The sequence below is a fragment of the Trachemys scripta genome, chromosome 8, assembly GCF_013100865.1.
Source record: "Trachemys scripta elegans isolate TJP31775 chromosome 8, CAS_Tse_1.0, whole genome shotgun sequence".
Taxonomy (NCBI): Eukaryota; Metazoa; Chordata; order Testudines; family Emydidae; genus Trachemys; species Trachemys scripta.
This window is the reverse complement of record NC_048305.1, coordinates 107,558,666-107,574,349: the sequence shown is the minus strand read 5'-3', so window position 1 is coordinate 107,574,349 and position 15,684 is coordinate 107,558,666. Positions and strand designations below refer to the sequence as shown.

Sequence of the window (15,684 nt, the reverse complement as noted above, 5' to 3'; positions counted from 1 at the left end):
TTCCTTTATTGAGCATCTGCCAGAGGAATACTAAGATCAGTTCTAAGCCACTAGTCAAGAGGGTCAGCTTGTAGCACAGACATCACACCAGGCCTCCTTAGATATGGCAGATACTGCAGCACAGTCTGTATCTGCTGCAGCGCTCATGAGAAGAGCGTCTTGGCTGCAGATGTCAGGCTTTCTGAGAGAGGTTCAAAGTACCATGGAAGACCTCCCCTTTGATGATTGCAAGCTCTTTGCGTACTCAATGGATGCCCCTTTACTCTTTAAAGGACTTGAGACCACGCTGAGATCTCTCAGAATCTATACTCCTGTAATTAAGAGATTTAGTAGATTTCACACAGCACAAAGATCACTTCCATATTCAACCTACCGTAGACCCTCTGAACCCCTGGCCAAGAGACCACGGTACTTAAAAAAAACAAAACAAAACAAAACAAAAACCCTCCCATCAACTACAACTACATCCTCCCAGACATCCATCTCCTCCAAGTCATGGTTAAGATGGCTGGTCAAGAGTCTCAACCATCCAGTTGGATGCCACCTCTACCATTTTCAGGATGTGCTGCAACATACAACATCAGACAAATGAGATTTGGAATCCATACCTTCTGGTTACATTATCCATTTCAAGGCTCTCACTCCTACCCATCCCTGTCCCTCCTCAGGAACCTTTCTCACCATCAATTATTAGAACAAGAAGTGACCTCACTGTTAAATTTAGGAGCAATAGAACCAGTTCCTGTACAACACAGAGGAAGGAGATTCTACTAAAAATACTTATACCCAAAAAATGGAGTGTGGAGACCAATTTTAGCCGTCACGTCATGTGCTGCCTCCCGATAGTCAGGCCTTGTGGTTGCAGTGGAGGTTGAAGCTAGGCATAGGGTTGGGACTTGGCTCAGGGTAGTACTGGAACCAGGTTCTGGGGACAAGCAGGGGTCAGAACTGAGATCAGAGGCCCTAGACAGCCCCAAATCAATACTGTAGTCAGAGAGCACATGCAGGCCAAAGAGCGAAGGTGGGTGGTCGGAATCTGAGCGTCCAAGGGGGTCAGGAGGAGGAGGTAATGCTGGAGGGAGTTGATAAAAGGGCTGGAGTGAGGTCAGAGTAGGGTAAGGACAAGGCTGGAGGAGACTGGAACAGGGCTTGGGCAAAGTTGTGGCAGGAACCGGATCAAGAGCAGGCTGGGAGTCGAGAGAGTCTCCTGTGAGGCACCTGGCCAGGTAGTGCTTTTGCACAGACTGATTTGCAGCTCTGGTGGGGTAGAAGAAATCTCTAAGCCTGGGGGGTCATCTGACCTAGGCGCTGCTCAGGGGTAGGCTGCTGCCGCATGCCTGAAGGCTGAGTCACTGCAGGCTCCCTTGGAAGGGTAAGTCAATGCAGACGAGCTGTTACAGCATGCCTGATTATTCACGCCGGTGGTTTGAGGGGCAGCTGAGCAAGCAGCCCTCGTTTGCCTGTGGGTTTGCCTCACACTTCAAGTCACTAAACAGATGCGTAAAACAGCAAAAATTCAGGATGGTGACTCTGGCAGCAATAATTCCGTCGTTAGAATTAGGAGATTAGTTCGTGACTCTTGACCTACAAGACACATTTTCATGTCACCATTCACCCATCACATAGGAGATGTCTTAGTGTTTGCTGTTGAGTTGGAAACACCCAATACAGGGTGCTCCCTTTTGGGCTATCTTCGGCACCCAGGATGTTCTCAAAGAGTTTGGCAGTAGTTGCTGCCCACCTAGGTCATTTGGGCGTAATTGTTTCCCTGTACATAGATAATTGGCTGATAAAGGGCAGAACCTATTGGGAGATGTTGGAGTCTGTAGATCACATGTTCTCTGTTTCAGTCTGGACCTTCAAATCAATGTTGAAAAGTCTGTTTTGAGTCCACTACAGCATCTAGATTTCATAGGAACTTCCCTGGGTGCACTGACAGGGAGAACATACCTACCATCCAGCAGGTTTCTAGCATAGTGAACCTCATCTCAAGGATTCAGGGCAGTCCTTGAGTTACAGTAAGAGATTGCCTTGAACCGATGGACACATATCCACATTGTCTTTGTAGTGCAGTGTGCCAGTTTACATCTCCAGGGTCTACAGGGACGGCTTTTAAAGGTTTATAAACCCAGCCAGCACAATCCAGGCAGGTTACTGTCTGTTCCCCAATGGGTTCTACGCTTGTGGAAGGACCCAACCAACAACTGTGCAGATTTTCCATTTGTTCAGCTTCCCCCTACCACGATGATAACATCAGATGCTTTGCTTTTTGGTTGGGGGGCATTATCTGACACTTCCCAAGGTACAGAGCAAATGATCGCCACAATAGCAGCTTCTCCACATAAACCTTTTGGAATTGAGGGCAGTCAAAAATGCTTGCCTACACTGTCTACCTCTTATCAAATAGAAGTCAATAAAGATAATGACAGGCAAGATGGCATGCATGTATTATATCAACTGTCAGGGAGGAGCACATGTCCCATCTCTCTGTAGTGAAGCAAGAAAACTCTGGAACTGGTGCATAACCAAACATGAGGTCATCTCAGCTTCTTACCTCCCAGGTATTCAAAACACCATGGCAGATGACCTCAGCAGACATTTCTCTCTAAATTACGAATGGTAATCCAGAGTCCTTCACATGATATTACCAGCTTGGGGGTTCCCGTAGGTTGATCTGTTTGCCAGGGCAGCCAATGCAAAATGCATCACATATTGCTCCATAGGAGGTCTTGATCCCCTATCTCTGAGTCACACTTCTCATCTCATGAACAAAAGGACATCTCTGCACGTATCCATCAACATCATTTCTCTTGAAGATTCTCAACAGGATTGGGCCAGAGTCATACTAATTGCACCAATGTGGCCAAGACAAGTCTGGCATCCCCATCTCATCAGTCTTGCCTCTCATCCTTCATGGAAGCTTCTGATCATTCCTTACGTACTGACTCAAGAAGCAGGTCAAACACTTCAGCCCAGCTTACATATTGTGAGGCTCCAAGCAATGGTTCTCAGAGATAGAGAGGTTTTGTTGCTGAAATATACTACAAGGTTTATTAAATAGTAAAAAAAAATCTACAAGAAATATGTTAGCTCCAGAAATGGAAACGATACCATCTTTGGTGTAACAGTCCATCAGATTTTCCCAACTCACTCTCCTCTTCCTAGGATTAGTTGTTGGAATTGAAGATATCAGGTCTTTCTATGAATTGTGTTAGGGTACATTTAGCAGCAATACCAGTCTTTCACACATCCATAGGAGATTTTTCTCTCTTTGCTCACTCAACTATGGCAAGATTCCTTTGAGATTTGTCAAATGTCTTCCCACAAATCGGATATCCTACCCCTAGCTGGGACCTGAACCTAGTCCTTAATGGCCTTATGAACATCTGTTTGAATCACTAACTATGTGTTCATTACTAGATTTATCTGTGAAGACAGCCTTTCTGGTAGCAATCAGTACTCCCCTAAGGGTAGGAGAATTGGGGGCTTTAATGGGGAGTACTGATTGGCTGACCCCCCATTTATGGTGTTTTTCAGAGAGAAAGTGTTGCTCATAGACTCATAGACTTTAAGGTCAGAAGGGACCATTATGATCATCTGGTCTGACCCCCTGCATGCTGCAGGCCGCAAGACCCTTCCCTGGACTCTGCCGTTGAAGTCCCCATTCCTGTGCTTTAGTGACTTCAATCGGCTGAGACCCTCCTGCTAGTGATCCCTGCCCCATGCTGCGGAGGAAGGCGAAAAACCTCCAGAGGCTCAGCCAATCTACCTTGGAGGAAAATTCCTTCCTGACCCCAAATATGGCGATCAGTAATACCCCGAGCATATAGGCAAGAGTCTCTAGCCTGACCCTTGTTGGCCATTATGCTATTCATGTACCATTGCTTGATTTTCCTTGGCTACTATGTTTTACCATTAAACCATTCCCTCCATAAACTTATCCAACTTAATCTTAAAACCAGACAGGTCCGTCGCCCCCACCGTTTCCCTCGGAAGGCCGTTCCAATATTTCACCCCTCTGACGCTCAGAAACCTTCGTCTAATTTCAAGCCTGAACTTCCCCCCGGCCAGTTTGCTACGGGCCCATCTAAGATTCTTACCTAGAGTCCTCCACTGTTCCACTTCAGGTGACTCCTGAGCAGTGTCCCCCTTGTGCAGTAACTGGAGTTCTTTGAGGTGTGTCCCCCTGTGGGTGCTACACTACCTGTCCTCCTTCCCTTCTGCTTCAGAGTTGCTCTTATGGGACTTTGTGGTGAAGAAGGAACTCAGGACAGTTCACCCATGTAGCCCCGATAGCTTGGCATGGGGCACGTGGATGTGTGAGGAGCATATGTGGGACAAACAGGCACCACTGCCCAAAATTTCTGATTAAATGTGCAGGGCATAAATTCACCTGAAGTGAAGCACCCCTGAGGGACAAGCATCTTGAAGAACTCCAGTTACTGCACAAGTTGAGTAACCTCTCCTTTTCATCCTTTCCCTTTTTTTGTCAGAAGAATTCTTGTCAATTATTTCTGCCATCTTTCTCAACTTTCAATGTCCCTATAAACACAATTCCCTTATTTTGCTTTTTATGCTGCTAATGTTAAAACTGATGTAGAGTGCAGTCCTATGTACATGGCATTGCAGTCATGTAACTTAGAGATGACAAAGGCATGAATTATGGTGAGAAGGTCTGTATTTGTGATGAAAAATTGACTGCACTCAAAAACAAAACAATGTGAAACTTTAGAGCCTACAAGTCCACTCAGTCTATTTCTTCTTCAGCCAATTGCTTAGACAAACAAGTTTGTTACATTTACAGGAGATAATGCTGCCTGCTTCTTATTTACAATGTCACCAGAAAGTGAGAACAGGAGTCCGCATGGGACTTTTGTAGCCAGCATTGCCAGGTATTTATGTGCCAGATATGCTAAACATTCGTATGCCCCTTCATGCTGGCCACCATTTCAGAGGATGTGCTTCCATGCTGATGACGCTTGTTAAAAAAGCAATGTGTTAATTAAATTTGTGACTGAACTCCTTGGGAGAGAATCATATGTCTCTGGCTCTGTTTTACCTGCATTCTGCCATATATTTCATGTTATAGCAGTCTCAGATGATGACCCAGCACGTGGTTCATATTAAGAACACTTTCACTGCAGATTTGACAAAACACAAAGAAGGTACCAATGTGAGATTTCTAAAGAGAGCTACAGCACTTGACCCAAGGTTTAAGAATCTGAAGTGCCTTCCAAAATCTGAGAAGGATGAGGTGTGGGGCATGCGTTCAGAAGTCTTAAAGAAGAACACTTCGATGCAGAATCTACAGAACCTGAACAACCAAAAAAGAAAATCAACCTTCTGCTGGTGGCATCTGACTCAGATTATGAAAATGAGCGTGTGTTGGTCCGCATTGCTTTGGAATGTTATCGAGCAGAACCTGTCATCAGCTTGGACGCATATCCTCTGGAATGGTGGCTGAAGCATAAAGGGGTATATGAATCTTTAGTGCATCTGGCACATAAATATCTTGCGACACTGGCTGCAACAGCGCCATGCAAAAGCCTGTTCTCACTTTCAGGTGACGTTATGAACAAGAAGCGGGCAGCATTATCTCCTGCAAATGTAAACAAACTTGATTGGCTGAAGAAGAAATAAGACTGTGTGTACTTGTAGGCTGTAAAGTTTTACATTGTTTTATTTTTGAATGCAGTTATTTTTTGTACATAATACATATGTAAGTTCAACTTCATGATAAAGAGATTGCACTACAGTACTTGTATTAGGTGAATTGAAAAACAGTACAAATATTTGTAATCAAAAATATAAAGTGAGCACTGTACACTTTGTATTCTGTGTTGTAATTGAAATCAATATATTTGAAAATGTAGAAAACATCAAAAATATTTAAATAAATGGTATTCTATTATTAACAGTGCGATTAATTGCAATTAATGTTTCTAATCACTTGACAGCCCTAATAAGTATGTATATGGGGAACACATATTTAATAATGGGCTCTGCACTTCAGCAGCGAAAGGTATAACACAATCTAATGGCTGGAAGTTGAAGCTAGACAAATTCAGACTGGATATAAGGCCTAAATTTTTGACAGTGAGAGTAGTTAACCTTTGGAACCAGTTTACCAAGGATCATGGTGGCTTCTCCATCCGTGACCATTTTAAAATCAAGATTGGATGTTTTTCTGAAAGATCTGCTCTTGGAATTCTTATAGGGCAGTTCTCTGGCCGGTGTTACACCAGAGGTCAGACTAGATGATCACAATGGTCCCTTTGGCCTTGCAATATATGAATCTGGATATGGTTATCTTGAGCATTTTTAATCCAATTTTCTAAGCAAAGGCTGCATTGTTGACAGATGGTGAACAGAAGCCTCTCCTAAGTGTAGATAATAGACAAGATTTTAAAACAAGCAGCAAAAAATAATAAGCTCGGATACTACCATGCACCATGTTTTCTGCTGCCTCATAAAGGCCATCTTATAAAGTGCTCTGTGAATGAGGCCATATCTTCCTTTCATAGAAAAGGACAATAATGACAGAAGAAAGGAAATCCATGTTTGATCTCCAAAGAAGCAACTGATTCAGAAGTTACCTCTAAGTGTAAGGTCATCCCAGAGGAGGTACCTGTTTGTTCATTTTAATGCCCTTACTCATTTAGTAATCAGTGCATGCTTTTGTTATGTAGCTGTCTGGTTACTGATGTCACCCAGATTTAAACCAGATAACTGTGTGTGAATTCAATGGATGAATTACGTGTGTACTCCCTGCCCTCTTGTACAGCTTCTTATTATAGAGGAAGGACTGTAGTCTGATTTAAGCAAAGGCTTTAATTCTGTGCCAGGATTCTGGATCTTGTTGAAAAATCCTAGAACACGTTTATATAGTTAAATTGGATTCACTTGGATAACTCATGGGGTGGAGGTCGCAAGGGGACTGAGGGACAGCAGTCATACAATCTTACTCCAGGGTGTTTCTTTGACATGGCCCACGTTTTGTGCTTGATAATTATTTCTAATGTTGTCTATGAGCATCTTTGTAACAGTTTCTTAAAATTTGAAAGCTGTGGTGACTGATGTTAATGCGGTCTAATAAAAATGTCCCCAAAAGGGATTAAAATGTAAAATTCCCATTTCAAGGGCTCTGTAAAAGGCTAGCCCAACGTGAGTAGAGTCGGGGAGATAAACAAGTGCTAAATGATCTGAGATAGCAGCTGCGGTTGGCTCATGAGTGCTGTTCTGCCTCTGGCGCTCTGGAACGTGAGTTTTATGACTGCTGAGAAATGTTAACTGCTTTGCCCCTCAGGCATCAGCAGTTCTGGATATTTTTGTGGTTTTCCTAATTGACAGCTCAAACATCCGCTACGCTGTACCCACTGGCCACCGAACATGAGTCAAATGCACTGAACACTTCAGCCTATTATTCTTTTACAGGGATTGTGTGGATGATGGCATTTTAATTTGATAATGAAGGCAACAGTATAGAAGCAGCATGGGGGGAAATCTGCATGTTTTGTGGGAAGGGAATTTTTGTGGGAATTCTGGGATCATTTTCAAGTTGATCACTGTGGTTTAAATAGTTATGTCAGTCGTTCGCTACTCAAACTGTATGCCAGTAATGACTCTCTGCCATGGTGGCTTCAGATATATTCCAGTTGCTTTCAATTTCATGTCAACTTTGCTGACAGTGTTTGGTAGTGGTCCAGAGGCAGGTAGTATAGTGCCTATGTGTGAGACAAGGAGGAAGTAGGTAGTACTAGTTCAGGAGACAGTGTTACTCAGTAGTTAGTGCAGGGATTTTAATCAAGACTCTAGGATAAATTCCTGCTTCTCATTGATTCAGTGTTTGAAACTGGGCAAGTCATACAATTCCTGTATAATTGAGGGGAGCATAAAAAAGGTCAATTCACTTATTCATGCCTGAATATCACCGATATCATGACAGAATTCTAAGCTCTTACACAATTGCTGTAGAGTTGAGCACCAGCGGCTGTCTCCAACGGTGGGAGAGATCATCATATCTCACTGGACATCCATCGCCCTCCATAAAATTGGACAGCCCCCAGACAATAGCTGCCGCAGTCTGCCTGCTGCAATGGGTGCTTGGAGCTTAGAGTTTTATAATTTGACAAGTGGACTGTAACCAATGCACCTGGCAAATCAAGTAAAAGAAAGAAAACATCCTTAAAGATAGAGAGCGGGAACGTTCACACCATGACAACTGTATTATCTGAGCACCTTGAACAGATCAACAATGCATGTGAAACTGTCGTGGTCAGTGATGAGCTGAAACAACTCAATATGGATATCGCATCCCTCCAAGAAACACAGCTAGTATCAAGCAGATCTCTCCGAGAAAAAGACTACACATTTTTCTGGCAGAGGATGAGTGTAGAAGAAACGCGAGAGCGCGGAGTGGTATTTGCCATCAAGAGCTCCCTTCTGGGGATGGTTGAGCCACCTACAGATGGATCAGAAAGAATTTTGGCACTATGCTTGTTCACATCTGAGAGCCCAGTCAACCTTGAGTGTTTATGCCCCAACACTCTCTTCATCTTCTGACATCAAGGACCAGTTCTGCGACCAGTTGAACACCACCATCAGCAAGATTCTGGAACACAAATATGTTTTCCTGCTAGGGGACTTTAATGCAAGGGTGGGAGTTGATCATGAAGCATGGACCAGCTGCTTGGTCAACACGGAACTGGTAAGATGAATGGAAATGGTCAGAGACTGCTAGAATTTTGTTCCTATTACAATCTCTGTGTAAAAAACTCATTCTTCCAGACAAAGCCGCAACACAAAGTGTCTTGGAAACATCCCAGATCTGGCCACCGGCACCAAGTGGATCTTATCATCACAAGGCGTACCAACCTTAACATCCTCCTCATTACCTGCAATTATCAAAGTGCTGATTGCGACACAGACCACTCTCTGGTATGCAGCAAGGTCAGACTTAAACCAAAGAAAATACACAGATCTAAAGTAAAAAGATGTCCTCGTATTAACATCAGTGCCATAGTGGACCAAGAAAAGTCACAGGAGTACAAGAACATACTACAACAAGCCCTTGACACCAGTGATTCTGCCACAAGCACCCAGCTGAAGTGGGAGCAACTGAAGAACACAATCTACGATGCAGCTCTGTCAGCCTTTGGGAAGAAGGAAACAAGACCAACGACTGGTTTGATGGTATATACCAGTGTGTTGACACCAGTCATAGAGTCCAAATACATAGCCCAAACCAACTACAAGAAAGACCTAGATGAAAAAGCCTTACAAGCACTGAGAGTGGCAAGAACCAAGGTACAACAAACTGCTCGACGCTGCGCCAATGACTATTGGCTGCACTTATGTGTAAGCATCCAAGTAGCAGCTGATGGAGGCAACATCAGAAACATGTATGACGAGATCAAGAAAGCCGTGGGTCCAACTTCAAAAAAGACAGCCCCATTGAAATCAACAACCGGGGAAACAATCAACGACCGCACCAAGCAGATGGATCGCTGGGTAGAACACTACTCTGAGCTTTACTCTTGTGAAAATATTGTTACGGATGCAGCCATCAGCGCCACCGAAAGCCTACCTTTTATGAACCAACTCAACGATGAACCAACTGTCGAGGAGCTTAGCTTTGCCATAGATGGCCTCCCCAATGGAAAAGGCCCTGGAAAAGACAGCATACCATCCTACGTCATAAATGCGGAAAACCTATTCTACTGCAACATCTTCATGATTGCTCTGTCTGTGCTGGAAAGAAGGCGAAGTACCACAAGAAATGAGAGATGCCAACGTCATCACTCTCTCTATAAAAACAAGGGTGACAAGAGCGACTGTAAGAACTATCGTGACATTTCCCTTCTTAGCATTATGGGAAAAGCCTTTGCCCGAGTTGCCCTGAACAGACTTCAGAGCCTTGCAGACAGAATCTATCCTGAATCACAATGCGGCTTTCAGAGCAGAAAGGTCTACTATTGACATGATCTTCTCGCTGAGATAACTACAAGAGAAATGCAGAGAGCAAAAGAAGCCCCTCTACATAGCCTTCATCGATTTCACAAAGGCTTTTGACTTTGTCAGTAGAAGTGGACTATTCATGCTTCTAGAAAAGATTGGATGTCCCTGCAAGCTCTTAAGCATGATTCGATCCTTCCATGAAAAGATGTACGACACAGTGTCCAATATGACAGCTTAGTGTCTGAGGCTTTCCAGATTCGTAGCAGAGTTAAGCAAGGCCGTGTACTTGCCCCAACTCTGTTTGGGATCTTCTACTCTCTGCTACTGAAACAAGCTTTTGGTTACTGAACAGAGGGACTCTACTTGCATGCAAGATCTGATGGAAAGCTGTTCAATCTTGCAAGACTCACAAAACTCAGGAGGCCCTTATCCAACACCTCCTCTTTGCTGATGACACAGCAGTGACACCCCATACAGAAGCTCATCTTCAAAGCCTAATGGACAGTTTTCCAAAGCCTGCCAATACTTTGGGCTTACTAAAAGCCTAAAAAAGACGAACATAATGTGCCAAGGATTTGAGGAAGCACCCTCCATCAAGATCAACAACTGTGAATGTGAAATGCTGATCGAGTTAACATACCAGGGGTACCACTATTGCAGTCAACCTTTCACTTGAAACCAAACTCAACATCCGCATTGGAAAAGCCACCTCAACAATGTCTAGACAAGAGGGTATGGCAAAGCAACAAACGGACAGAACACACAACGATCTGTGTGTATGGAGCGTGTGTGATCAGCACACTTTTGTATGGGAGTGAGACAGGGACCTTAGACGCTCATCAGGAAAAGAGGCTCAACAGCTTTCATATGCGTTGCCTTCATCAGATCTTTGGACTCTCCTGTAGGGACAGAGTCACCAACACTGAGGTGCTCAAGAGGGCCAGCATACAAACACTCCTCAAACAGAGACACCTCTGCTGGCTTGGGCATGGGTGCTGAATGAATGATGGGTACATACCAAAGGACATCCTCTACGGCGAACTGGCATCTCGTAAAAGACCCAAAGGATGCCCAAAATTGTGTTTCAAGGATGTGTGCAAGTGAGGCCTTAAAAAATGGACATGGAGGTGGACAAATGGGAAGATCACACTCAAGACCACAGCCTTTGGAAACAAGAGCTTAACAAAGGTGTCTGGAGTTCTGAGAGGAAGCCGTCCAGTTTAGCAGAGGAGAAAAGAGCTTGCAGAAGGCAGAGCCCAAAGGTTGAAACGTCACCTTTAAATGTGACAGATGCGGCAGAGATTGTTTCTCTCAAGTGGGTCTCTTCAGCCATGTTTGCGGCTGCCAAAAACCCAACTGAGTAAATTCTTTACCTCTCAGGAGTGCATACCCATGGTCTCTCGAGACTGAAGGATGCCTACTACTATTACATGACAGAATTGCGAGAAGTCTTCTCAATCCATTACTAACTTTCCAGAGACCCAGTGCACACCATCCATCCATCTTTTCACTGGTTGACCCCTACTGTCATGACCCTCCACCATTCCTTCCATAGTAACTTTCTTCAGGTTATTTCCATATCTACTCCTAGTGTGACCAAAGTACGTAAGTTTCCATCTGTTGATTTCTGACATCAGTTTTCTCTCCATTAATATTTATAATGTAGGCATTTTTCGGTTTTTCATCCAGGAGATACCTTAGAATCTTTGCTAGCACCACATTTCAAAAGCTTCAGTTTTCTTCTTGTCAGAAGCATTAACTTCCCATGATTCACATCCATAAATTCTGCACATACGTTAAAAAGGCTTGGGGACAAAATACACCTTGTCTCACACCCTGGCCAGGGGAGAACCACTCATTATAACTGAACTCATTGAAAGTCTCTACCACCACCACCAGACCATGGTGTAAATAGCAGATGAATATAGTATTACAGTAAACCAGAAACAGCGGATTAGCAGTCTCAGCCGTAGGTTTGGAATACCCGGACTCCCTGGAATGCCAGGTTCAAATCCTGGCAGGGATGACTCCGCTTTTTCTACTGACATAAGTGAATTCTACATTATGCAGTTTATGATGCCAGGATCTGTTGGAGAAAACCTTAACAAATTGAGGGGCTTTCTGTCCTGTCAGTACTTCACTGTTCAAACAGTAAAGATCCAATGTCACTGCAGAGTTAGAGTTTGCCTGGTGTATCTAAAATTTTACCCTCTTTCCTATACATACACACATCCTTACACACTTTCCAGTGTGCTGTGGTCTCGCTGACTAACATATCATGCTCCAACTCCCGACTGCATTTTAGTGGTTCTGGGGTCTTTTGAGTTAAAAAGAGCCTCTTTCTGTGTATGTAAAATATTTACCTCTCTCACAGTAGTGCCTGAGTTATCTGATGTTTGTAAACTACTTTGAGTTTCTTGATTGGACGGCACGGTCCAAGTCCACATAATCATCATTATTTATTAGTAGTACTGCTCTCTGTTTGACAGGAGCCAGCAGTCTTGGTGACTCAATTATTTAGTTAGGGTGAGATTTTTCAAAATCACCTAAGGAAGTGAAGAACACAAACCCCATTGAAAGTCACAGTGGGACTTGTGCTGCTAACTCCGTAGGCACTTTTTAAAATCCCACCTTTACTGTTTTCCTTTGTATGATAGTAGCACCAACCAGGAGAGGGATCCTATTGTGCTGTGCCCTGCACACAGACATAGCAAGGATAGTCCCTACTCTGAAGAGTTTACAACGTAAATAGACAAGACTGCGAAAGGAAGTATTATTACTTTCACTTTATAGATGAGGAACAGATGGATAAAGTAATGAGAATTAAGATCTGGCAGATCTGAGAATTGTCCCCATATCTTCAGAATCTTCAGCCTGTGCCTTAACCACGAGCCTATGAAGGTTCTAAGAAAGGAAATTCCCAAGTAGGAATAACTTTTCCTTTTCTCCAACTCCCATCTATTCCCAAATGTGTATAAACTACATTGCTTAGATGTAAATAGCTCTTATTAAATCAACAGAAGGAAGCTGTTCCTTAAAATGCAGATTTTGTAGCATATATGGGTGTTCCCTTGCCATGAGAGAGGTTATGTTGTGATAAATGGGCCTACAAATTTCCACTAATTGTTCAACTGTAAAAAGTGAGAGAAAGTTCATAAAGTGCCACAATAAGTGATCACAACAAACATTGATGAGAAAAGACACAAAAAAGAGACAGACTGAATTAGTCCGAACAGAAAGGGCTGTACTGATTCCACTCAAGGACTGTGTTAAGATGATTGGTAAACAAGAGGAGTAGAGGAATGGAAATCAATGAACCAAAATTGGTGTGTTTAAAATTTGTCGATTGGAGGTTTTAACTTTGTTTAAAACTGTTCAATGTTGATAGTGACTGGTCGTGTTAACACCTTTAACTCTTTAGATCTGCATATTCAATCTAAATGAATACATCAGATCCCAATGCCAACTGGTGTGGGAGGACAAAATAACTAGAGGCAGGATCTATGTAGGCAATGCTTGGAGAAGAAAGAACAGTTCTGGTGGTAACTGAGATTCTTTGAGAGGACTGTCTGCATGGATCCACACTACTCGCCTTCTCTCACTACTATTTTAGAACCTTATCAAAATGTCATTGTTGAATAGTTGCTATCAATGGTGCAGTATATCTCTAGTGCTGTAGGACCATTTCTCATCAGTTTTTTTGTTTGGAATAATAATTTTTGTGTAGTGGCTTGCATCTAGGTATCTCCATTAATGATTTATGCCTTGCAATATATCTGTAATATGGATGAGTAGTAGTATCTCCATTTTGCGGATGGGGAGCAGAGGCACAGAGAGGTTTGCTCAAGGTCACACAGTAAGTCTGTGGTAAAGTTGTGTACTAGACTCAAATCTCCTCTCTCCAAGTGCCAAGCTTTAACCACTTAGACTGTGTGTCAGTTACTGCTCTTTTCATTAGGCTTCTGTATCTGGAGTCACTGCTCGGCCCGTGACCGGCTGTGCTATTAGGCCACTTCCCAATAGAACAAGGGCAGCTCTGTCTGTTTGGCTGCCCAAAGGTTCCATCCCCTTTCAAGTCTAAACAGTGGCTGATGGCTGTAGGCTAGTAGAAATCTGCTTTGTAATTGGATTAAAATGTTTGAAACTTGTCCTGTAAGTAATATTTCCACTGACATCTTACTTCTAGCAAGTAACCCTCTGCCCCGATATAACGCCACCCGATAGAACCCAAATTCTGATCACGCGGTAAAGCAGGGCTGCGTGCTCTGGCGGATCAAAGCAAGTTCAATATAACGCGGTTTCACCTATAACGCGGTAAGATTTTTTGGCTCCCGAGGACAGCGTTCTATCGAGGTAGAGGTGTAGTAGAAAAATAGCCTGAACAAGTGGTTCTCTGTTACCTTTTAGTCTTCACTTCCTTTTGGAGAGGCAGCCATCTAAAATAGTATCTGGATAGCTTTAATTCCTTCCTGGAGCGTCACTTTCCTAAGAGTTTTAAGTCCCGCAATAGAAGTAGTGATTTAGTGGTGTTTCAGATATTTCTGACCCCACGGTGGTTTGATATTCTCCCATAGTAGTGTAAAAAACAAACAAAAAACCTTTTGTTTCTGTTAAGATTCTTCATAGCTGTTTTGGAGAAGCACTGTTAAGGAAAAGATTTAAATAATAAAAGGATCAGGGTGACACACTCAGCATTTACATACCCTGGAAAGTCTTGACTCTCATCCTTTTTTCCACAGGCCTCCAGAACTAGCATCAAAGTATGCAAATTTCTCTGAGGGAGTTTGCAAACCTGGGTATGCATCAGCGCTCATGACTTCCATCTTCCCAAAGTAAGTGATCAGTTCCCCAGTGTTTGTAATTGACAGCCCTGCTCTTCCCAAACTGTCTTCCCCCTCTGCATGCAGGATTCTCTGTAGGCCTGGCTTGACATGAGTAATTGGCTGTGAATGAGGCCTCCCCATTTACCTCCCTAATCCTGTCTCCCCAGAAATGATCAGCAGGCTGGGAACAGAATATCTGTACTGGCTAAGATAAGGGGGGATACCCAGGGAACCATTTACTGTTGACGAGATAATAATGAATCCGATAAACCTGGAAGGTAAGATGAAGTAAAGAGCAAGTCGTGCATGGACAACATGTGTTGTACATGGGTTGGTTCCTACAAAGCGACCAAGCCAATGCCAGAACATGTGATGCAATGTATAGTAAATACAATGTAATGTATAAATGTATATAAAGGAAGAGGTTTGCTGTGCAGCTTTGGATGTGTGGTATACTCTGTACCCACCCCCTATGCTGGAGCCTGATCGACTCAAGCGTAGTTTGATTGTATGCTAGTAAAGGAGCCTTGAGTGACGAGACTGGAATTGAACTGAGTTTGTGGGGAACCAAGTGGAAGAGGTCTCAGGGGAACCTCAGTATGCTACTCGTAGGTAGCTTGTCTTGTAGATGGTTGCTGCTTTATTTTGCTATTCTAGTTCCACTGGAAACTGGAACATAAAGCCCCTTGTAAAATCCTGGCTTTATGGAAATCAATGGGGTTTTGCCATTGACTTCAGTCAGGCCAGGATTTCACCCCATGACTCTACAGTACGGTATCTTCATTGATGCAAGTAGTAGATCAACAAAGAGTGTAGGCTCAGTGCCAAATTCACTGCTGGTGTAAGCAGGTGCAACTCCATTGAAACGACAAGTGCAGCTTTATTTGTAAAATGAGATTTCGCA

The 15,684-nt window shown here is 43.3% G+C and overlaps 1 protein-coding gene across 16 annotated transcripts in view; it reads left to right on the top strand.

The window, feature by feature from the left end:
- Positions 1 to 15,684, top strand: part of ST3GAL3 (ST3 beta-galactoside alpha-2,3-sialyltransferase 3) — a 383,098-nt gene that overhangs the window by 157,602 nt on the left and 209,812 nt on the right. For 12 of the 16 annotated variants that reach the window (XR_004646912.1, XR_004646911.1, XR_004646913.1 and 9 more), the window contains one exon: positions 14,697 to 14,789. The exons of the other annotated variants lie outside the window; for them this stretch is intronic. Coding sequence is in view for 9 of the 12 variants with exons in the window: in XM_034779913.1 (XP_034635804.1) it covers positions 14,697 to 14,789 (93 nt within the window). In the remaining 3 variants the exon portion in view is untranslated. The remainder of the gene's footprint in view (positions 1 to 14,696; positions 14,790 to 15,684) is intronic. 16 annotated transcript variants of the gene reach the window in all.